The 25,022-nt window shown below is 41.6% G+C and overlaps 1 protein-coding gene across 1 annotated transcript in view; it reads right to left on the bottom strand.

The window, feature by feature from the left end:
• LOC126428008 (molybdenum cofactor sulfurase 3) overlaps positions 1–25,022 on the bottom strand; it is a 184,122-nt gene that overhangs the window by 142,355 nt on the left and 16,745 nt on the right. The window contains exon 2 of the mRNA XM_050089890.1: positions 955–1,111. Coding sequence (XP_049945847.1) covers positions 955–1,111 — 157 coding nt within the window. The remainder of the gene's footprint in view (positions 1–954; positions 1,112–25,022) is intronic.

Below are 25,022 nucleotides of genomic sequence, written 5' to 3'. Positions count from 1 at the left end.
GCAGCCGACCTACTTGTCAGGGTGCAGCACTCACCAGGGGAACTGCACGCGGTGCCAATATCTCCGTACACCCCTGCCCACGGCAGTGTTACTCGGGCTGAAACCTTCACAACTGTAACTGTGTCAGTGACAGACTTTCAATGTATTAGGACAATCTTTTCATTGCCTTCACTTGAAAGTGGTTTTCTGTTGTTACCAAGCACCAACTGTTGACGTGAACTGTCTGTGTCAGAAATAAAGTTCTATTTTTCTAGGGTACCTGAGCATGTTTCTCTTCTCATGTGTGTATCACCTGTGATGGGATACTATGTGGCTGAAGTAAAGAGAATTTGAAATGCAGACTGGGAGTAGCGAGAAAATAATTTTTCATGAAAGGGAAATTTGTTAATATTGAAAAATTGTAAGGGAATCTTTTTTGACGGTATTTGCATGGTGTATAGCCTTGTGTGAAAGTGAAATGTGGACAATAAGCAGTTCAGAAAACAAGAGAATATACGTTTTTGAAATGTGGTGTAATGGACGAATGCTGAAAATTAGGTGGGAAGATCGAATAATTAATGGTGAGGTACTGAATTAAACTAAGGAAAACAAAAGTCTGTAGCACAATTTGACTAAAGTAAGTGACCGATTAATACAAAACATCTTGAGGCATCAAGGAATTGTCAGCTTGGTAAAGGAAGGAAGTGTAAGGACTAAAAATTGCAGAGGGGGACCATGGCCTGGATAGATTAAGCAGGTCCAAATTGAGGTAGATTGCAATAGTTATGTGAAGGTGAAGACGTTAGCATGGACAATCACATTAAACCAGTATTTAGACTGAAGATAACAACAATATTTGTATTCTGTTGCTCTGCCTAATGGCGCAAAGAAAAAAAAAAAAAAAAAAAATTATCAGATCATTATCTTATCACAGCTACCAAAAATAAATTGTGACACACAATGTTTTGTACTTACCTGAATCGTACTTGATCCACAACATCTGTACAATAGCGGCTGCATGTACTTAAAGAATGAGGATTTCCATACACATTAGACAAAAGATCCTCTTGCACAGCTTTAATTTGACTCTCTGAGTATAGTGTCGCTCCCACATGGTCCAAGTAGCAAACATCTGCAATTTTCAAAACAATGTCATTGTAAACGAAGTATTTTTTTTAAGTTTATACCCAAATTAATCATAATGAAGGTGATTTTACTGTTCAAAAGTCTATTCTTTGCTGTTTTAATACCTGATGCATGACAAAGGATTTAGGGTAGGCCACAAAGAAATAATGGTGGAACCGATGACATGTAAACACAACTCTAGTGTGATGAACATCAATGCAGCCAAGGATTTCATTAGTTTTGTTTGGCAGTTTTGTTTGGCAGTTTTGTTTGGCAGTGGAAGTTTTGGTGGAAAATAAATAATTTAGGAGTAAAAATAACAACTCACCAACAAAACCATATAGAGTTCCCAGCATTGTTTGCATGCATTTGTTGACTTAACACTTCTACTATTAGGTGAGTCGTTTGTTACTCTTACTCTTAAATAAGTTTTGTTTGATTGGATATGATACTGGAAAGCTCTGGATGGAATACTTATAATGCAGAGGACTTAAAAAAAAACACTAAACATATAACAGGTACAGGGGCAACTGACAGGTTTATAGCTAAGGTTTTGGGCACTGTTCTTCTTCAGATGTAATTAATACATAACAAACATACATATGCACAGCTACATCATTAGCTCTGAACAGAGTCACTGTCTGAAAGCTCAGCTGCATTATCATTCTAGTTTATATGCTGGTTGGCAGCTCCATGACACAGCTTTTGTTTGGTATGTTACTTGATTCACGGACTGCTGTATATGCACAACAGTTCATTATGATGTATCAACTTGTTACATAATACATGAGAGACATATTACAGGTGTTTCTATGGCTACCTTCTGACCATTAGGATGTTTCTGCATCTACATCTACAGTCGTACTCTGCAAATCACTGAAAACTGCATGGCAGAGAGTACGTTCCATTGTACCAGTTATTAGGGTTTCTTCCCATACCATTCATGTATGGAGGGTAGGAAGAATGATTGTCTGAATGCCTCTGTACGTGCTATAATTATTCTAATCTTGTCCTCGCAGTCCCTATGTGAGTAATACATGGTTGTAGCATACTGCTACAGTCATCATTTAAAGCCAGTTCTTGAAACTTTGTTAGTAGATCGACTTGGGAAAGTTTAGCTCTGTCTTCAAGAACCTGCCAGTTCAGTTTCTTCAGCATCTCTGTAACACTCTCCCTGGGGGTCAAACAAACCTGCGACTATTAGCGATACCCTCCTCTGTATACATTCAGTATCCTCTGGTAATCCTACTTGATTCATGTACACCTGAGCAACATTCTAGCATGTTAGTCATTTGTAAGCAATCTCCTTTGCAGGCTTACTGTGCTACCCTAGCATACTACTAGTAAACCGAGGTCTACCATCTGCTTCAATGGTGACTCACTGATATTACAGTCACAGGATACTACGTTTTTTTTCATTTTGTAAAGTGCACAGTTTAATGTTTCTGAACATTTAAAGCAAGTTGTCAATCTTTGCACCACTTTGAAATCTTATCAAGATCTGACTGAATATTTATGAAGCTTCCTTCAGATAGCACTTCATTGTGGATAAAGCATCATCTGCCAAAAGTCGGAGGTTACTATTAATAATGTCTGCAAGATCATTAATTTATAACATGAACAGTAAGGGCCCCAACACATTTCCCTGCGGCACACCGGAAGTTACTTCTACATCTGACAATGACTCTTCATCCAAAATAACATGCTGTGTCCTCCCTACCACAAGATCCTCAATCCAGATCACAAATTTTGCCTGATACCCTGTACGACTGAACTTTTGACAATAAACATAGCTGTGGTACTGAGTCGAATGCTTTTCAGAAATCAACAAATACTGCATCTACCTGACTGCCTCAATCCAAAGCTTTCAACATGTCATGTGCGAAAACTGCAAGTTGGGTTTCAAATGCTAAATGGGGCAGGAGGTACTTAGTACGATATCACATCATGTTAGTGTTTTTTTCCCGTTCCAATTGTAAACCCTATGGCACCTGAGAAGAATGACTACTTAAATGTATCTGAGTTTGCTGTAAATAGTCTAACCTTGTCTTTACAGAGCATTTGAGAGCAATATGCAAGTGGCTGAAGAACATACATAGATTTTTCAATTAATATGGTAGATAGGTAGGTAGATTAAAATTCAATGTCCTTTCAACCGTGAAGTCATTGGAGATGGAGCACAAGTTCAGATTAGCAAGGAGTGGGAGAGGAAATCGGCCATGCTCTTTTCAATGGAACTGGCTTGGCATTTGCCTGGAGGAAAATCATGGAAAATCTAATTCAGGATGGCCAGCTGGGGATGTGAACCATTGTTCTCCCGAATGCCAGCCTAGTTGCTGACCACTGCACCTCCAATATTGATTTGACAAATTTTGATAGCAGGTACAAAGTTTAGAGCTGGGTAGAAAAAGTGTCCTGAAAAGAATAGCACGAGTCCATATGTTGTGACAAATTCATTTTATCCAGGAGATCTTCAAGATTATCTGGCTGCTTCTGCTTCTTGTCTCTTGATAGTTGCCTCACAGCAACTGTTCTTTAGCACCATCCAGAGAACACATGAGACTTAAGACAGATTATTGATAACTTTGAACTTCTAGAGTTGAACAATATATTCCCCATCCAGCAAATGAGATTTACGATCAAAGAATACACTCTTATCACGGCCAGGATTCTTACTGAAAATGACTTCGCTGCCATCGATGAATGCAAATGCTGTTGGCAACAAAAATGTCTTGCACAATATCTGAAATTGCCCTGCATCCAGTCGACGCTCCCTGGACTTGACCAGGCTCGGGCAATTTGAATTACCCTGAATCACATCCAAACAGGCCATGAAAGATGTGCAGAAACACTCCACAAGTGAGGCAAATCAAGATCACCATTCTGTGACAGTGGTGTGTAACAATAAATAGTTGCCCATGTTGTATCAACATGTCCCGCATGTGACTACAAGAGTCCAAAGTGGGATAAACTATATATGAAATGCTTTTTATTAACCTACAAATATTGTCATTTGTGTTATAACAAGCTGTACGGCTGTGCTAAAATCCTGATATTAGTAGTTTAGTAATGTTTGATAATAACTTTTCTTGTGATCTGAGAAGCCTTAATATATGCCGCACCATAAATAAATAAATAATTACTGCACCACCTCACTCAGTTTCAGTTAATACTGAGTCTTGAAATTTTGCATATGTTGTTGTGATCTTCAGTCCAAAGACTAGTTTGATGCAGCTCTCCACACTACTCTACCCTGTGCAAGGCTCTTCATCTCCGAATAACTACTGCGGCCTGCATCCTTCTTACTCTGCTTATTATATTCATTTCTTGGACTCCCTCTGTTATATTTACCCCCCCCCACACACACACACTTCCCTCCATCACTACTGGTGATCCTTTGATGCCTCAGTATCTGCCCTATCAACTGATTCCTTCTTATAGTCAGGTTGTGTCACAAATTTATTTTCTCTCCAATTCTATTCAGTATCTACTCATTAGTTACATGATCTACTCATCTAATCTTCAGCATTCTTCTGTAGCATCAAATTTCAGAAGCTTCTGTTCGAATCTTGTCTAAAATTCTTATCGACCACGAATCACTTTCCTATATGGCTACACTCCACACAAATACCTTCAGAAAATACTTCCTAACACTTAAATCTATATTGATGTTGACAAATTTCTCTTCTTCAGAAATGCTTTTCTCACCAATGCCATTCTATGTTTTATATTCTCTCTACTTTGGCCATCATCAGTTAATATTATTGCCCAAATAACAAAAGTGATTACTACTTTAAGTGTCTTGTTTTATAATGTAATTCACTCAGCATCACCTGCTTTAATTCAACTACATTCCATTTTGTTAATGTTCATCTTATGTCCTCCTTTCAAGACATTGTCATTCCGTTCAAATGGTATTCGAAGTCCTTTGCTGTCTCTGACAGAATTATAATGTTAATGGCAAACCTCAAAGTTTTTATTTCTTCTTCCTGAACTTTAATTCCTACCCCAAATTTTTCTTTGGTTTCCTTTACTACCTGCTCAGTGTACAGGTTAAATAACATCGGGGATGGCTCTGTCCACTCCCTTCTCAACCACTGCTTTACTTTTGCACCCCTCTCCTCTTTGTAGCTGCTGTCTGCTGTAAATAGCCATTCCTCCCAGTATTTTAACCCTGCCACCTTCAGAATTTCAAAGAGAGTACTCCACTCAACATTGTCAAAAGTTTTCTGTAAGTCTACAAATATTATAAAATTATATTTTCGCTTCCTTAACCTATCTTTTACGGTATGTTGTAGGATCAGTAATGCATCACATGTTTCTACATTTCTCCAGACTCCGAGCTTAACTTCCCCTAGGTTATTATTGCTTACTCCCCCAAGACTATCAGTAGGCCTGAAGGAATCCCATGTGCTCCCAGGGCCTTTCTTCAACTTAGGTCTTTCACAGCTCTATCAAATTCTTTTCATAGTGTCATATCTCCCATCTCATCCTCATCTACATCCTCTTCCAGTTCTACAATATTGCCTTCAAGTCCATCTCACTCGTATAGACCCTCTATATACTCCCTCCATCTTCCAGCTTTCCCTTCTTTGCACAAGTCTGGTTTTCCATATGACCTCTTCATTTTCATACAGCTGCTTCTCTTTACTACAAAGGCATCTTTAATTTTCCTGTAGGTGGTATCTATCTTGCACCTAGTGATATATGCTTTAAATCTTTACATTTGTCCTCTAGCCATTCCTGCTTAGCAATTTTGCAATTCATACCAATCTCATTTTTTAGTCATTTGTATGCCCTTTCACCTACTTCACTTTTACATTTTCTCTTTTAATAAGTTGAATTCAATATCTCTCGTGTTATCCAATCATTTCTTCTAGGCCTGTCTTTTCATCTATTTGATCATCTGCTGCCTTCACTATTTCATCTCTCAAAGCTACCGACTCATCTCCTATTTTAATCCTTTCCACCGTTCTAGTCAATTGTTGCCTAATGCTCCCTCCGAAACCCTCAACAATCTGTGGTACTTTCAACTTATCCAGGACCCATTTTCTTAATTTCCTACCTTTTTGCAATTTCTCCAGTTTTAATCCACAGTTCATACCAATAAATTGTGGCCAGAGACCACATCTGCCTCTGGAAATGCCTTACCATTTAAAATCTGGTTCCAAAACCTCTGACCATTATACAATCATTCTGAAACCTTCCTGTGTATCCATATCCCTTCCACACATACAACCTCATTTCACGGTTTATAAAATGAGTGTCAATGATGATTAAATTATGCTCTGTGCAAAATTCTACCAGGTGGATTTCCCTTTCTTTCCATTCCCCCGGCCCATGTTCATCAACTATTTTTGCTTCTCTTCCTTTTCTGCTATTGAATTCCAGTCCCCCATCACAATCAAATTTTTGTCTCCCTTAGCAATGTCAATAATTTCTTTTACCCCATCACAGATTTCTGCAATCTCTTCATCATCTGTGGAGGTAGTTGGCGTGCAAACTTGTAATACTGTGGTGGGTGTTGGCTTTGTGTCTATCTTGGTTACAATAACGAATTCACTATGCTGTTCATAGTAGCACATCCATATTACTATTTTTATGTTCATTATTAAACCTACTCCTGCATTACCCATATTTCATTCTATATTTATAACCCTGTATTCACCAGACCAGAAATACTGTTCCTCCTGCCACCAAAGTTCCCTAATTCCCACTATAACTTCAGCTTATCCATTTCCCTTTGTAAATTTTGTAACCTATCTGCCTAATTAAGGCATCTAACACTCCACACTTCAGTCCTTAGAATGCATTGTTTCTCTTGATGATGACTTCCTCCTGAGTAGTCTCCACCCACAGATCCGAATGGGGGACTTCTTTATCTCCGGAATATTTTACCCAAGAGGATGCCATCTTCATTTAACCACACAGTAGAACTGCATGGCTTCAGGGAAAATTACGTCCTTAGTTTCCCCTTGCTTTCAGCTGTTTACTAAACCGGCACAGTGAGGACATTTTGGTTGATGTTACAAAGGCAGATCGGTCAATCATCCAGACTGTTGCCCCTGCAACTACTGAAAAGGCTGCTGCCCCTCTTCAGGAACCACACATTTGTCTGGCACCTCAACAGATACCCTACCATTGTTGTGAATATGGTACAGCTATCTGTATCTGACACACACACACACACACACAAGCCACCTCACCAACGGCAAGGTCTGTGGTTTGTGGTTGCATCTACCATCAAACATATCCAAATTCAGGGTTTCCAACATTTCCAGGAATATTTCTGTAACAATTTGCTTCATCTTTTCACATATGTGATCAATACATCTGTTACTCCTATTTCAGCAGTATTCTAAGATGGTACATGCAAGTGATTTGTCTGGAGTCTTTTTTGCAGTATTTTGCCAGTGAACTGCCATGTGCCTTACCTATGAATTAGCCTTGTCATAATTCCATTTAATGTTCTTAAAAATGCAATACAGCAATCTATGTCCTCAAAGAATGTAATTATTAGGAAGTGCAGAGAAGCCATGGCAAAACGGCTGCTGTAAAAACTGTGAAGACATTGAAAAAGAAATGGTCATTGGGATAAATGATTCAGCGTACACAAAAGTCAAAACAAACTTTGGTGATATTGAAAGCAAGTGCAGCAACATTAACAGTGCAAGAAGAATTCACCATTAAATACAGAGGAGAGGATGAGGAACTGTCCGATCTCATGATAGAAAAAATGAGAAGCAATTTGGAAAACATAGGGGATCCAGTATTCAAACCAGAGTTTAACAGAGCTTTGCAAGACTTGTGAACAAATTAGATGGAAGACACAAATAACGTCCCATCAGAGTTTCTAATATCATTGAGGCAAGGGATGGGGGCAGCCAAATGACTATTTATGCTGATATGTAGAATCTATGAGGAATCTGGAGACATACCATAAGAGATCTGGAAAACCTTTAGCTACACAGTGCCAAAGATGGCAAGGGCAGATAAGTATGAGAACTATCACACAATCGGCCTAACAGATCGTTGCATAAAAAAAGTTGCTGCGAAAATAACGTACAGAAAAATGGAAAAGAAAATAAGGTTCTAATTATAGTAGGAAAGTTTTTGTAGAAAATGTGAATACTTCAGGAGTAAAGGGAACCACCAACTAGAGAGCAGAAAGCGAGGAGTTGTTGACAGCCACACAAGGAAAAGATGGAAAACTTGCTAGCATTTGAAGTAAATCATTTCTTGAGCTAGAGTACAAAAACAGACGCACATGCAACTGGGGTCCTACATAGTGACAGCTGGACACACAATGACTGGCCAACGAGCTGTTTTTTTCGTTCAGTTGTGATTTTTAGTTAGATGAAATTAGCCTCTGCGGCCATGTCAGCTACACGAATGTTTTCACTCATTCACTGGGTTCGTGTGGTTTAACTCAACGCGAGACAATTAACTGAAACAAGTCTCCATCAGTTGCAGCCATTATACGAATGTTTTCAATCAGTCTCTGGGTTTGAGACTGACATACGTTTTCACCTTTTTCTGTGGTGTCATTGTCACTGTAACCGCCTCCAGTGGCTGCCAGGGCCAGGGCCGCAGCCACACGAGGTGGTGACGCGGTAGCCGGTGCGAGCGCTCCACTGTCGGGACCTGCGCCAGTGGCGACTGGTCACCGCGCCACCTCCTTGCGCCGGCTGCAACCCTTGCCCTGGCAACTGTCAGACACCACTGAGGAGCGTGCACGACAAGGGCGCTATTTCAAATTTTCATTTCTTTTGCGTACATTGTGACTTTTCAGTAAAACATCATGCAAACAGCGGGAAAAATGTGTCGATGTTCCTTTCCTCTCCACGTACCCCTAAGAGAACATCTACGCTTGCTCAGTATTGTACTCACAATGAACATTTATTAGTTATGTGTTAACTGCAACTAGAACAATTTAATGCCTAGTAGTCTATTTATCAGTTTTAAATACTGAGAAAAACAATGACTCTTTCAGTAAATAATGAAACGACTGTGTTTATTGCTTGTCTTCATGTATAACTGAGGGTATGTGCACCCCAGTTTGTATTGTATGCCTCTTATTTACTTCACCTAATGAAAGCATTACAGACTGGTTTCACTCAGAAGAATAAGTGGATAAGTCGGTCAGTTAAACCACTAAGCAGTGCTTTCAATTGAATGACCGAATGAATGCAAGCTTCAATAGACATAAAAAACTGAAGTGTTTTCACTTGAAAAGAAAATAATAAATGACTTAGTCAGTAGCATGCGACATGCCACTGGACAGTGTTGACTGTTTTCATTTGGTTGCTTCCCGAGACTGGTTTCACGTGAAAAAAATGAATGAATAAAAATCCCACTGGTATCTAAAACTACAACCCACTCCATCTAAGGCCACAAGTGGCCCATCAGGACCATCTGACCGCCATGTCATCCTCAGAGGAGGATGCGGATAGGAGGGGCGTGGGGTCAGCACACCGCTCTCCCGGTCATTATGATGGTATTCTTGACCGAAGCCACTACTATTCAGTCAAGTAGCTCCTCAATTGGTATCGCGAGGCTGAGTGCACTCCGAAAAATGGCAACGGTGCATGGCGGCCTGGATGGTCACCTATCCAGGTGCCCACCGTGCACGACACCACTTAACTTCGGTGATCTCACAGGAACCGGTGTATCCACTGTGGCAAGGCCACCGCCTTAAACTACAACCCACTGATTCAATTGTTTTCAATTTGGCCATTCTCATCACTTGGATGGGTAGAGTGGGAGAGAGGCAGATGGCAGGAAGAATGTTTGAAGGTAGGTGGCTAGCAGCTCACAGGGAGGCAACCACTGTGCTGGCTGCGAATGTGGGAGGGGTGGAAGGTGCAGAGGCTAACCGTGTGATGCACAGGTGCCACTGCCAGTGGGGAGCAGAATGTGATAGTGACACGGGATGTGAAATGAAATGGGGCCTTTAAACAGACTGCATAGGAGGTTGAAGATCTCGCTATGGTCTTCCCAGACAGGCACTACCCCCAAACCTAGTCTACAAACAGGTTTTATGTGCCGTATTTGTTGTGGCGTAACAAGCTAGCTACGCCACATTGAGAAGGGAGCCGAAAGACACGCGTACACACACGCCGACTGGCGTCAAGTCTGGAACAGGATAACTATTGAATGGTAGCAAGAAAATACGTAGCTTTGGAATATACTTAACTTTTAATCTTTGTTGGTTTACAACGTTCTTCTTGAGCCATTTATACGATAACTCTCAAACTAGGTAAGGCTAATGGCGCCTTGCTAGGTCGTAGCCATGGACTCAGCAGAAGGCTATTCTAACTGTCTCTCGGCAAATGAGAGGAAAGCTTCGTCCGTATTGTCGCTAGCAATGTCGTCGTACAACTGGGGGCCGAGTGCTATATCGTATCTCGAGACCTGCCTTGTGGTGGCGCTCGGTCTGCGATCACACAGTGGCGACACGCGGGTCCGACATGTACTAAATGGACCGCGGCCGATTTAAGCTACCACCTAGCAAGTGTGGTGTCTGGCGGTGACACCACAGTATTCTTGCACACACCCCAAATCCTCCCACCAACACCAAGAATCAAGCTACAAATAAGCACCATCTCATCACTCAATATTGCCATTGACTGGAAGAACTGAACTATATTATCAGGGCTTTGATTATTTATCATCATGCCCTGAAATGAGGGACATCCTACCCAAAATCCTTCCCACACCTCGTAAAGTGCAAGACTTGCCCAATACACCCACCCAGCAGTTCCTATTCCAGTCTTGTTACAGGCTTATCCTATCCCTCCAGAAGCCAGACCACCTGTGAAAGCAGCCACGTCATGTACCAACTCTGCTGCAAACACTGCACAGGTTTTTATGTCAGCATGGGAACCAATCAACTGTGCATCAGGATGAATGGCCTCTAGCAGACTATGACCAAGAACGAAGTTTAACATCCAGTGTCACAACATGGAGCTTGCATAACACGCTCGGTTTCAATGGTTGCTTCACAACCCGTGCTATATGCTTCCTTCCCTCCACCAGCGTTCCTGAATTATGCTGATGGAAGGTATCCTTGCAGCACATCCTTCACTCCTGTATCCCTCCTGGCCACAATCTCTGGTAACCCACTACCCCTACACCCTCCACTGAACAGTTTCCTCTTCATCCGTCTGCTTTTGATGTCCTGTTTGCTCCGTCCATCGGTGGTTATTTTGCTGCCTAGGTAGCAGAATTTCTTAACTTCATCTACTTTGTAACCATCAATTCTGATGTTAAGTTCCTTGCTGTTCTCATTTCTGCTACTTCTCATTACTTCTGTCTTTCTTGAATTTACTCTCAATTCATATTCTGTACTCATTAGACAGTCCACTCCATTCCATTCAGTAGATCACGTAATTCTTCTTCACTTCCACTCAGGATAGCAAGCTCATCAGTGAATTGTTTCATTGATACCCTTTCACCCTGAATTTTAGTTCCACTCCTGAATCTTTCTTTTATTTCCATCATTGCTTCTTCGATGTACAGATTGAACAATAGGGATGAAAGACTACATCCCTGTCTTTTTAATCTGAGCACTTTGTTCTTGGTTGTCCACTTTTGTTATTCCCGCTTCGTTCTTGTATATATTGTGTATTACCCGACCCTCGCTATAGTTTATCCCTATTTTTCTCAAAATTTCGAACATCTTGCACCATTTTACATTGTCCAACACTTTTCCTAGGTCGACAAATTCTATGAATGTTTCTTGATTTTTCTTTAGTCTTGCTTCCACTGTCTACCTTAATGTCAGAATTGCCTCTCTGGTGCCTTTACCTTTCCTAAATCCAAACTGATCATCATCTAACATATTCTCAGTTTTCTTTTCCATTCTTATGATATTATTCTTATCAGTAACTTGGATGCATGAGCTGTTAAGTTGATTGTGCAATAATTCTCACACTTTTCATCTCTTGCAGTCTTCGGAATTGTGTGGATGACATTTCTCCAGAAGTCTGACTGTATACTGCCAGGCTCGCACATTCTACACACCAACGTGAATAGTCATTTTGTTGCCGCATCCCCTAATGATTTTAGGAATTCTGATGGAATATTATTGATACCTTCTGCCTTATTTGATCCTAAGTTCTCCAAAGCTCTCTTAAATTCTGATTCTAATACTGGATCCCCTATCTCTTCTAAACCAACTCCTGTTTCTTCTTCTGTCACATCAGACAAATCTTCCCCCTCATACAGGCTTTCAATGTACTCTTTCCACCAATCTGCTCTATCCTCTTCATTTAAAAATAGAATTCCAGTCGCACTCTTAATGTTACTGCCCTTGCTTTCCATTGCTTTTCATTTCACTGAAGGTTGTTTTGGCTTTCCTATATGCTGAGTCAGTTCTTCTGACTATCATTTCTTTTTCGATTTCTTCACATTTTTTATGCAACCATTTTGTCTTAGCTACCCCACACCTCCTACTTAATTCATTCCTCATGGGCTTGTATTTCTGTATTCCTGAATTTCCGTGAACATTTTTGTACTTCCCTCTTTTATCAGTCAGCTGAAGTATTTCTTCTGTTACCCATGGTTTCTTTACAATTATCTTCTTTGTACCTACGTTTTTCTTTCCAGCACTTGTGATTGTCCTTTTCAGAGATGTCCACTTCTCTTTAACTACTGGACTATTCTTTATTGCTGTATCTACAGCCTTGGACAACTTCCAGCATATCTCATCATTCCTTAGTACTTCTGTACCCCATTTCTTTGCCTATTGATTCTTCATATTGATTCTTCCTGACTAATCTCTCTGTCACTACCACATTGTGAAGTGAGTCTACGTGTGCTCCTGGGTATGCCTTACAATCTGGAATCTGATTTCGGAATCTCTGTCTGACTGTGACGTAATCCAACTGAACTCTTCCCGTATCATCCGGTCTTTTCCAAGTATACCTCCTCCTCCTCTTGTGATTCTTGAACAGAGTATCTGCTATTAATAGCCTACCCCCATGAACCATGGACCTTGCCGTTGGTGGGGAGGCTTGCGTGCCTCAGCGATACAGATAGCTGTACCGTAGGTGCAACCACAACGGAGGGGTATCTGTTGAGAGGCCAGACAAACGTTCCTGAAGAGGGGCAGCAGCCTTTTCAGTAGTTGCAGGGGCAACAGTCTGGATGATTGACTAATCTGGCATGGTAACACTAACCAAAACGGCCTTGCTGTGCTGATACTGCGAACGGCTGAAAGCAAGGGGAAACTATGGCCGTAATTTTTCCTGAGGGCATGCAGCTTTACTGTAGGGTTAAATGATGATGGCATCCTCTTGGGTAAAACATTCCAGAGGTAAAATAGTCCCCCATTCGGATCTGCGGGCGGGGACTACTCGAGAGGATGTCGTTATCAGGAGAAAGAAAACTGGCGTTTTACGAATCGGAGCGTGGAACGTCAGACCCCTTAATTGGGCAGGTAGGTTAGAAAATTTAAAAAGGGAAATGGATAGGTTAAAGTTAGATATAGTGGGAATTAGTGAAGTTTGGTGGCAGGACGAACAAGACTTCTGGTCAGGTGACTACAGGGTTATAAACACAAAATCAAATAGGGGTAATGCAGGAGTAGGTTTAATAATTAATAGGAAAATAGGAATGCGGGTAAGCTACTACAAACAGCATAGTGAATGCATTATTGTGGCCAAGATAGATACGAAGCCCACGCCTACTACAATAGTACAAATTTATATGCCAACTAGCTCTGCAGATGACGAAGAAATTGAAGAAATGTATGATGAAATAAAAGAAATTATTCATATAGTAAAAGGAGATGAGAATTTAATAGTCATGGGTGACTGGAATTCGTCAGTAGCAAAAGGGACTAAGAAATGAAAGAGGAAGCCGCCTGGTAGAATTTTGCACAGAGCATAACTTGGTTCAAGAATCATGAAAGAAGGTTGTATACATGGAAGAACCCTGGAGATACTAGAAGGTTTCAAATAGATTATATAATGGTAAGACAGGGATTTAGGAACCATGTTTTAAATTGTAAGACATTTCCAGGGGCAGATGTGGACTCTGACCACAATCTATTGGTTATGAACTGAAGAAACTGCAAAAAGGTGGGAATTTAAGGAGATGGGACCTGGATAAACTGACTAAACCAGAGGTTGTACAGAGTTTCAGGGAGAGCATAAGGAAACAAATGACAAGAATGGGGGAAAGAAATACAGTAGAAGAAGAATGGGTAGCTTTGAGGAATGAAATAGTGAAGGCAGCAGAGGATCAAGTAGGTAAAAAGAGGAGGGCTAGTAGAAATCCCTGGGTAACAGAAGAGATACTGAATTTAATTGATGAAAGGAGAAAACACAAAAAAGCAGAAAATGAAGCAGGCAAAAAGGAATACAAACATCTCAAAAATGAGATTGACAGGAAGTGCAAAATGGCTAAGCAGGGATGGCTAGAGGACAAATGTAAGGATGTAGAGGCTTATCTCACTAGGGGTAAGATAGATACTGCCGACAGGAAAATTAAAGAGAACTTTGGAGATAAGAGAACCACTTCTATGAATACCAAGAGCTCAGATGGAAACCCAGTTCTAAGCAAAGAGGGGAAAGCAGAAAGGTGGAAGGAGTATATAGAGGGTCTATATAGGGGCGATGTTCTTGAGGACAATATTATGGAAATGGAAGAGCATGTAGATGAAGATGAAATGGGAGATATGATACTGTGTGAAGAGTTTGACAGAGCACTGAAAGACCTGTGTCCCAACAAAGCTCCGGGAGTAGACAACATTCCATTAGAACTACTGATAGCCTTGGGAGAGCCAGTCCTGACAAAACTCTACCATCTGGTGAGCAAGATGTATGAGATAGGCGAAATACCCTCAGACTTCAAGAAGAATATAATAATTCCAATCCCAAAGAAAGCAGGTGTTGACAGATGTGAAAATTACCAAACTATCAGTTTAATAAGTCACGGTTTCCAAATACTAACACGAATTCTTTACAGACGAATGGAAAAACTAGTAGAAGCCGACCTCGGGGAAGATCAGTTTGGATTCCGTAGAAATATTGGAACACGTGAGGCAATACTGACCCTATGAGTTATCTTAGAAGCTAGATTAAGGAAAGGCAAACCTATGTTCCTAGCATTTGTAGACTTAGAGAAAGCTTTTGACAATGTTGACTGGAATACTCTCTTTCAAATTCTGAAGGTGGCAGGGGTAAAATACAGGTAGCGAAAAGCTATTTACAATTTGTACAGAAACCAGATGGCAGTTATAAGAGTCGAGGGACATGAATGGGAAGCAGTGGTTGGGAAGGGAGTGAGACAGGGTTGTAGCCTCTCCCTGATGTTGTTCAATCTGTATACTGAGCAAGCAGTAAAGGAAACAAAAGAAAAATTCGGAGTAGGTATTAAAATCCATGGAGAAGAAATAAAAATTTTGAGGTTCGCCGATGACATTGTAATTCTGTCAGAGACAGCAAAGGACTTGGAAGAGCAGTTGAACGGAATGGATAGTGTCTTGAAAGGAGAATATAAGATGAACATCAACAAAAGCAATACGAGGATAATGGAATGTAGTCGAATTAAGTCGGGTGCTGCTGAGGGAATTAGATTAGGAAATGAGACACTTAAAGTAGTGAGGGAGTTTTGCTATTTTGGGAGCAAAATAACTGATGATGGTCGAATTAGAGAGGATATAAAATGTAGAGTGGCAATGGCAAGGAAAGCGTTTCTGAAGAAGAGAAATTTGTTAACATCGAGTATAGATTTAAGTGTCAGGAAGTCGTTTCTGAAATTATTTGTATGGAGTGTAGCCATGTCTGGAAGTGAAACGTGGACGATAAATAGTTTGGACAAGAAGAGAATAGAAGCTTTTGAAATGTGGTGCTACAGAAGAATGCTGAAGATTAGATGGGTAGGTCACACAACTAATGAGGAGGTATTGAATAGAATTGGGGAGAAGAGGAGTTTGTGGCACAACTTGACAAGAAGAAGGGACTGGTTGGTAGGACATGTTCTGAGGCATGAAGGGATCACCAGTTTAGTATTGGAGGGCAGCATGGAGGGTAAACATCGTAGAGGGAGACCAAGAGATGAATACACTAAGCAGATTCAGAAGGATGTAGGTTGCAGTAGGTACTGGGAGATGAAGAAGTTTGCACAGGATAGAGTAGCACGGAGAGCTGCATCAAACCAGTCTCAGGACTGAAGACCACAACAGCAACAGCTGAAATTTATTACAAAACTCAATTAGTCTTTCTCCTCTCTCATTCCTTGCCCCATTCCCATTTTCTCCTGTAACCTTTTCTTCTATTCCTCCCCTCTACTGCATTCCAGCCCCCTGTGACTATTACATTTTCATCTCCCTTTATGTACTGTATTACTCTTCCAATGTCATCATATACTTTATCCATCTCCTCATCTTTGTCTTGCAAAGTCAGCATATATACCTGAATTATCGTTGTCAGCATAGGTTTGCTGTCAATGGATAACAATAACCCTCTCATTGAACTGCTCACAGTAAGACACTCTCTGCCCTACCTTCCCATTCATAATGAATCCTACTTCTGTTATACCATTTTCTGCTGCTGTTGATAGTACCCTATACTCATCTGACCAGAAATCCTTGCCTTCTTTCCATTTCACTTCACTGACCCCCTACTATATCTAGATTGAGCATTTGTGCTTCCCTTTTCACACTTTTAGCTTCCGTACCACATTCAAGCTTCTGACATTCCATGCCCCAACTCGTTGAGCATCATCATTTTGTTGATTATCCAATCTTTTCTCTTGGTCACCTCCTGCTTGGTAGCCCCTTCCGGAGATCCGAATGTGGGCTATTCTGGAATCTTTTGCCAATGGAGAGATCATCGTGACACTTTTTCAATTACAGGCCAAACGTCCTGTGGATATATGTTGTGTGTCTTTAATGCAGTAGTTTCCATTGCCTTTGATGTCCTCATGCCATTGATCATTGCTGATTCTTCTGCCTTTAGGGGCAGTTTCCCACCCCAAGGGCAAAAGAGGGATAACATGCCTGTGGAAGAGCCAGGTGCAAGAACTGCCCAATCCACTAACCCAGCACTCCCTACTCCAGTCCTATCACAGGCTTACCCTATCCCACCACAGGCAGGGCTACCTACCTGTGAAAGCAGACTTCTCATATACCAACTCTGAAGCAATCACTGCACAGCTTTTTATGTCAGCATGACAGCCAACCAGCTGTCCGCCAGGATTAAAAGGCACCACCAAACTTTTGCCATGAACACAGTTGACCAACTGGTGGCACAACCTGCAGCTGAGCATAACATGCTCTACTTCAATGGCTGCTTCAGAAGTGGGACCATCTGGGGCTTCCCTCCACCACCAACTTATCTGACCCATGCTGATGGGAGTTGTTGTTGTTGTAACACACCTTTGCTCCCATATCCTCCTGGCCTCACTCTCCAGTGATCCACTGACACAACAGTTTCTCCTTCCTCTATCCTATTATCCCCTCTTGACTCATGTTTCCACATCACCAGCATCGTGCAGTGTCCCCAATGGGTCCAATATCTGGGTATCACGTGGGTAGCCCTTGCATCTGCCACCCCTCCCTCCCTCATTCCTAGCCAGCAAACCATCTCCTCTATGTGAGCTGCTTGCCACCCGGCCCCAACTGCTCTTCCTGCCTCTCGCCTCTCTCTCCTCCTACCTACGCCACGCAACACAACTCGCACACCACCCTAGCCCATTTGCTGCACTGCAAGCCTGGAATTGTGCATGCAGCTGACACTATGTAGGAGCACAGAGGTAGGTAGGTAGGTACGTACGTACGTATGTTTGTGTGTGTGTACGTGCGCGTGTGCACACGGGCAGCACCGTCACAGCATTTGTGTGTGGTCTGGCATTGACATTCTGAAGCAGAGGGTGCTCAACTTGTGGATGAACTCTTTGAATTCGTGCTTTCAGTTTACTGAGTCTCTCACAGTATCTTGCTGAGTTTATGGCAGTGCCTGTAGGCATGAATTCTAAATGCACCACACAAAACCCAGAACTCTGAGAACATGACTTTGCCTGCTCATGGCATGGTCTTGAACTTTTTTGGCATCAGTGATCATTTGTGGCAGCCTCCAGTGACACACACTTGTTTTTGTTGCCAAAATGGTGAACCTAGCTTCCATCACCTGTCTCAGAGTTGTTAAGGAACTCACACTCTCACACCTAAAATGCAAATTTTTCTGCAATTAAAAACTTGATTACAGCAAATTGTTTCTCACACGCCGACATAGTTACATTACACATCACCATGTTACACACTACAGTTTGGAGCCGTCTAGTAGCAGAGGGTTGCAAATTGTGTCAGTGAAGTGCAAAAGTGCGAAAGTCAATCAAGTAATATGCATGACATGTAATACATCAACCAAAATTGAGAAAATTATAAAAATTCAGGACATTACTTTTCAAGACACCCTTGTAGCTTTTGGTTACTGTTTTCATTTTCATACATCCCATCAAACACCGTGGTACCCATCCACAAAGTTACATGGTAATTATAGATTCTATTACATGAAAGAACTGAGCGTTAGTCGAATTTATAAATCAGTCTTAATTTCGCAGATGCTCTGCATGAAGGCTAAAATGTGCAAAACAGAGTTTGGTCTTTCACAGTCAACCATAACTGCTCTGTTACAGACTGGAGTTTCCTCTCCTCCTACCTGCAATCTCATGAAAATGATAGAGAGAGAGAGAGAGAGAGAGAGAGAGAGAGAGAGAGAGAGACAGAGGGGGGGGGAGGGGGGGGGGCTTGTTAAGTTTACACCAGCACTGATAGTAATATCATCATTAGAGGCAAAGCATTTCTTTAGTTGGAGGAAAACAGAGTAATCAAAGGAAATAACGAAAAACTGAAATAAGACTGACTGGATGAAAAGTAAAGACCAACTCTTGCTAAATGAGAGTAAAATGACTTCAGCACTTCATGTAGTTAGTCCAAGAGAGATTTGTGGATCGACATCACATTCTACCTTTCTATGCATTTCTCTGCACAGAGTACTCTTACTCAATTAAGAGCTGCCTAACTCTACATCTCTATTCTGCAACTCATTGTATGTCTGTAATGGAGCAAACAAAGAGTACGATACAAATTTTGCCCCTCTTATTATATTTACACATAAGAAATGGGAATAATGATTATTTGTACAGCTCCAATTAAACTTTAATTTTCCTGATTTTACCATAACAGTCAGTATGTGAGATGTTTGTTAGCGAATACAGTATGTTTTAAGACTCACTTCAGAAACTGAGTTCTTGGAACTTTAGAGAAAGCGTATCTGCCCTACTTAGAGCTTAAAACACTACTGTTAGTAGAGTGAGATTATTGTGCTGACCAAAAGCCTCACAACGTATCTCAAACCTCTTCTCTAACTTTTCTTATCTCTTTCTACAATGCTACTTCAAAATAGTACAATCAGTACTCAAGAATTAGTCAAATTAGGGTTTGGTAAATGACATCTTCCCTCTTTGACTTCAATTACTTTCAATTTTGCACTTTCGTGGTGTACAGATGGTTCCATAAAATTTTGGGCAAACTGCCAGATGTCTGCAACTTGTTGGCACAATATTTCGGCAGAGTGTCTTCTGACCACCTTTAGGTGAATACTGACAGGAAAGGCACTGAGCTCACATATTTAAGACCCCACCGACACGTGAGGTGTGTGCGCTGCGCCCCATACCCTCCATATTGAAAGCTGGCTTCATCAATATCAGATAGATTGTCTTTGATTGGCAAACAATGCCAGCTATGCACAGCACTAAGTTTCTTTTCTACGGTGGGATTCCATGCAGAATTTAAGTAGAAACCACCATCTTGATTAATAAGGGACTCAGACAGTCATATTTCCACTGTTTCATTGATGATGAGGCTCCAAAAGTTTGATGTATGGGCCACAATTTTTGCTTGTTTGTATTTCATCAACTGAACAGTGCAAATACAATGTTCACCAATAGTGGACTTTTTGGCTTGGAGGAGGTGAGTATGCCGCTGACGTTCTGCAGTGTGTTCTGCACTGGGCGTGCGTTTGTCCTATATAAGATTTGCCACATTCCCACAGAATTCTATAAACACCTGCCTTGCACAACTCTAAGCTGTCTTTAACAGATTCCAGTAGTGCTGAAATTTAGTTGGAGGATGACAAACTGCTTTAACTTTATGTCTTCTTAATATTCTGCCTATTTTGGCTGAAATATTTCCAATATGTGGTAAAGAAGCAGTCATTTTGAAGGCCTCATCCTCTTGTTTGTCTTGTTGTTTGTACATCTGTAGCACTCTGTACTTGCTGGGATAAATATCCATTGTTCTGGAACACAGTTTGCAGGTGCTCCTGTTCTGTTTGCAGATCATCGGCATCTGAGCTGGTATGAGCTCGGTGGATTAAGGTCTTCAGAATGCCCATTGTTTGTGCTGGATGTGGCAACTATTAACTTGCTCTTCCATTGTGCCAAGACGTCTAAAAACTGCGAGCAACAACCTTTCTTGATCTCCATAGTAAATTTTATGTTTACGTGTACAGAGTTCAAATGTTATAGAAACTCTTGGAGACTGTCCAAACCATGAGGCCAGACTATAAAAGTATTATCATCGTACCGCCAAAATACTGTTGGTTTTAAAATAGTTGAAGCGAGTCCTCGCTCCTCAAAATCTTTCATAAAAAGATTGGCCACTAGGGGAGACAAAGGGCTACCCATGGTGACACCATCACATTGTTCAAAAAGGTAGGTGTCAGATAAAAAGTATGTCGAGGAGACAGCGTGCTCGAGCTAAGCTGTAACGTCAGCCCCAAATATTTTGCCAATGACATGTTTGAGTCCACCAGACACACATTTGTGAAAAAGCAAAATGACACAGAAACTGATCGACAAGTCACTGCTTTCCCGCTTAAGTGACTGAAGTCTGCTATTAAGATCACTAGAATTTCTTATATGATGTGGACCCCTATCTACAATGCATTTCATTAAAGACACCAAATAGGATGTAGAGGCCCACCATCTTTGTGGGCCTTGTGCAGTCCATCAGTCTAGGTGGAACTGAATTATTTGGTCTGAGTTGCTTCATGACCTCCATTGGTATAGAACTGTTACATAGAAGTTCAGCTGTTTTTTTGCATCACTCAATTGGTAGGATCCTTATTGATCAATAAAACGTTGATCTTATTGATATAGCCTTCCCATGGCATGAGAATAGTAACATTACCTTCATCCAATTTGGAAACTACCATATCCACATCTGCTCATAAGTTACAGAGGGCTGCTCTTTCCATAGGCGAGATGTTACTCTTTGGTGGTGCAGTTCTTGTCAACACACAGCAAGACTCTCAATGAATTTCCTCTGCTGCGTCTGCTGGTAGGCAGTGGACAGCTTCTTCGGTGGAACTGTGAGAGTACACTAGCCGCAGTGAAAGAGGTGTAGGGACAAAATTAGAACCTCTTTCCAAAACATAGTCGTGTCATCTATAAACTTCCCCATGAAGTTGATAACAGATTGTCGAATAGGAACTTCCTGTGGCACCTGCGTAAAAAGAGTCAGTTTTTGCACTCTACATCATTGTAGCCTTGTTGTGGATCCAGTTTGCTTTGGCCCATGAAACATCATCCAGCTAGTCCAAAGAAAACGATGATACTCTTGCTCCCAATTCTAACTGAAAATAATCTTACAACACATACTCCAATTCAGATCAACTAAAACGAATCCTTCCTCTCACCAGTGCCATTTTCGCCTTGCATTTGATGTTTTTTTCAGCAGTGGTATAATAAAATGCCAGTTTTGGCAAACTTTAGAATAATGCCCTTGCATTGCATTTTCGTAATACACTGCTGCAAATAACATCAAACGCAAGGCGAACATGGCACTGATGAGAGAAAGGATTTGTTTTAGTCAACATGAATTGGATTTTGTGTCCAAAGGTATATACATTATTTGCATTTAGAAGTGGCAGCAAGACTCTTCTTGTTATCTTTGGACTGTGTGAATGGTGCGACATGGGCCAAAGCAAAATGTATCCGTGACAAAGCTAAGACAAGACAGGGTGCAAAGATTGACTCTTTCGACACAGGTGCAAGCAGGAAGTTCCTATTTGACAATCTGTTACGAACTTCACGGGGAAATCTATGGATGACGCAACTAGGACTGTCAGTAAGAGGTCTTAATTTTGCTCCTACACCTGCTTCACTGCCGCTGACGGATTTTGACAGTTCCATCAAAGAAGTTGTGCACTGTGTGGCAGCCGATGCAGCAGAAGAAATTGATCGAGAGTCTTGCCACGTGTTGATGAGAGCCGCACCCTCAAAGAATGACATCTCGTCTACCGAGAGACCAGTTGTCCACAACTTAAGGTCAGAGGTCGATACGGTAGAACTCAAGTCAGACGAAGGCAATGCTACCGTTATGATGCCACAGGAGGGCTATATCAATAAGATCAATGTTTTATTCAGTGATTAAACGTATCACAAAACTGATAAGGCTCCTACCAATCGAGTGATGCGAAAAACAGCAGAACTTCTATCTGACGATTCTCTAAGAGAGGAGGTTATTACAAGACTGAGACCAAATAGTTCAGTTCCACATAGGCTGTATGGACTGCCCAAGGTCCACAAAGCAGGTGTGCCTTAATGTCATATGGTAAGCAACATTAGAGCAGCTGCCTACAATTTGGACAAATACTTGGTGTCTCTACTGAAACACATCACAGGCAAGCGTCCACATCATATAAGAAATTCTAGTGATTTTATCAGCTGACTTCAGTCACTTAAGCTCAAAACCAACAGCTTGTTGGTCAGTTTCAATGTCGTTTTGCTGTTTACAAATGTGCCTCTGATGGACTCACTGCATCTCATCAGCAGTAGGTTTGGGGCTGACATTACAGCTTTGTTCAAGCACACTTTCTCCTCAACGTATTTTTATTTTACAAGTTTTTTTTAACAATCTGACAGTGTTACCATGGGTAGCTGTTTGTCTCCCTTAGTGGCCACCTTTTTATGGAAGCTTTTGAGGAGTTGGCACTCACCTCAGCTATTTTAAAATCAACAGTATTTTGGGCGTACATTGATGAAACTTTTATACACTACTGGCCATTAAAATTACTACACCACGAAGATGACGTACTACAGATGCCAAATTTAACCAACAGGAAGAAGAAGCTGTGATATGCAAATGATTAGCTTTTCAGAGCATTCACACAAGGTTGGCACCGGTGGCGACACCTACAACGTGCTGACATGAGGGAAGTTTCCAACCGATTTCTCGTACACAAACAGCAGTTGACCGGCGTTGCCTGGTGAAACGTTGTTGTGATGCCTCGTGTAAAGAGGAGAAATGCGTACCATCACGTTTCCGACTTTGATAAAGGTCGGATTGTAGCCAATCGCATTTCGGCTTATCGTATCGCGACATTGCTGCTCGCGTTGGTCGAGATCCGATGACTGTTAGCAGAATATGGAAATGGTGTGTTCAGGAGGGTAATATGGAACGCTGTGCTGGATCCCAACGGCCTCATATCACTAGCAGTCGAGATGACAGGCACCTTATCTGCACGGCTGTAACGGATCGTGCAGCCACGACTCGATCCCCGAGTCAACAGATGGGGATGTTTGCAAGACAACAACCATCTCCACGAACAGTTCGACGATGTTTGCAGCAGCATGGACTATCAGCTCGGAGACCACGGCTGCAGTTACCCTTAACACTGCATCACAGACAGGAGCACCTGCAATGGTGTACTCAATGAAGAACCTGGATGCACGAATGGCCAAGCGTCATTTTTTCGGATGAATGCAGGTTCTGTTTACAGCATCATGATGGTCGCATCCGTGTTTGGCGAGATCGCGGTGAACGCACACTGGAAGCGTGTATTCATCATCGCCATAGTGGCGTATCAACCGGCATTATGGTATGGGGGTGCCAGTGGTTACACGTCTCTGTCACCTCTTGTTCATACTGACGGCACCTTGAAAAGTGGATGTTACATTTCACATGTGTTACGACCCTTGGCTCTACCCTTCATTTGATCCCTGCAAAACCCTACATTTCAGCAGGATAATGCACGACCGCATGTTGCAGGTCCTGTATGGATCTTTCTGGATACAGTAAATGTTCGACTGCTGCCCTGGCCAGCACATTCTCCGGATCTCTCACAACCTGACAACGTCTGGTCAATGGTGGCCGAGCAACTGGCTCGTCACAATACGCCAGTCACTACTCTTGATGAACTGTGGTATCGTGTTGAAGCTGCATGGGCAACTGTACCTGTACACGCCATCCGAGCTCTGTTTGTCTCAATGCTCAGGCGTATCAAGGCTGTTCTTGTGGCCAGAGGTGGTTGTTCTGGGTACTGATTTCTCAGAATCTATGCACCCAAATTGTGTGAAAATGTAATGACATGTCAGTTCTAGTATAATATATTTGTCCAATGAATACCCATTTATCATCTGCATTTCTTCTTGGTGTAGCAATTTTAATGGCCAGTAGTGTAGTTTGGCCTCACGATTTTGGACAGTTTCCGAGAGTTTCTACAACATATGAACTCTGTACACAAGAACATAAAATTTACTATGGAGATCAAGAAAGGTGGTTGCTTGCCATCTCGGTGTGATGGATGAGTGATGGCATACTTGGACACCTGGCATTTCAAAAGCTCACTGAAACAGCCAATATCTGCAAGCTACTAGTTGCCTCCTATCAGCACAAACGACGGACATTCTAAAGACCTTAATCCACCAAGCTCGTACCATCTCGAATGCCAATAATCTGCAAACATAATTGGAGCACCTGCAAACTGTGTTCAGGAACACTGAATATTCATTCCAGCAAGTACAGAGAGCACTACAGACATACAAATGAGAAGCAAAACAAGAGGATGATACCTTCAAAACGACTGCTTATTTACACCACATTGGAAATATTTCAGCCAAAA

This window comes from Schistocerca serialis, chromosome 12 (assembly GCF_023864345.2).
Source record: "Schistocerca serialis cubense isolate TAMUIC-IGC-003099 chromosome 12, iqSchSeri2.2, whole genome shotgun sequence".
In the NCBI taxonomy this organism is placed as follows: domain Eukaryota; kingdom Metazoa; phylum Arthropoda; class Insecta; order Orthoptera; family Acrididae; genus Schistocerca; species Schistocerca serialis.
This window is presented reverse-complemented; position numbering and strand designations above follow the sequence as displayed.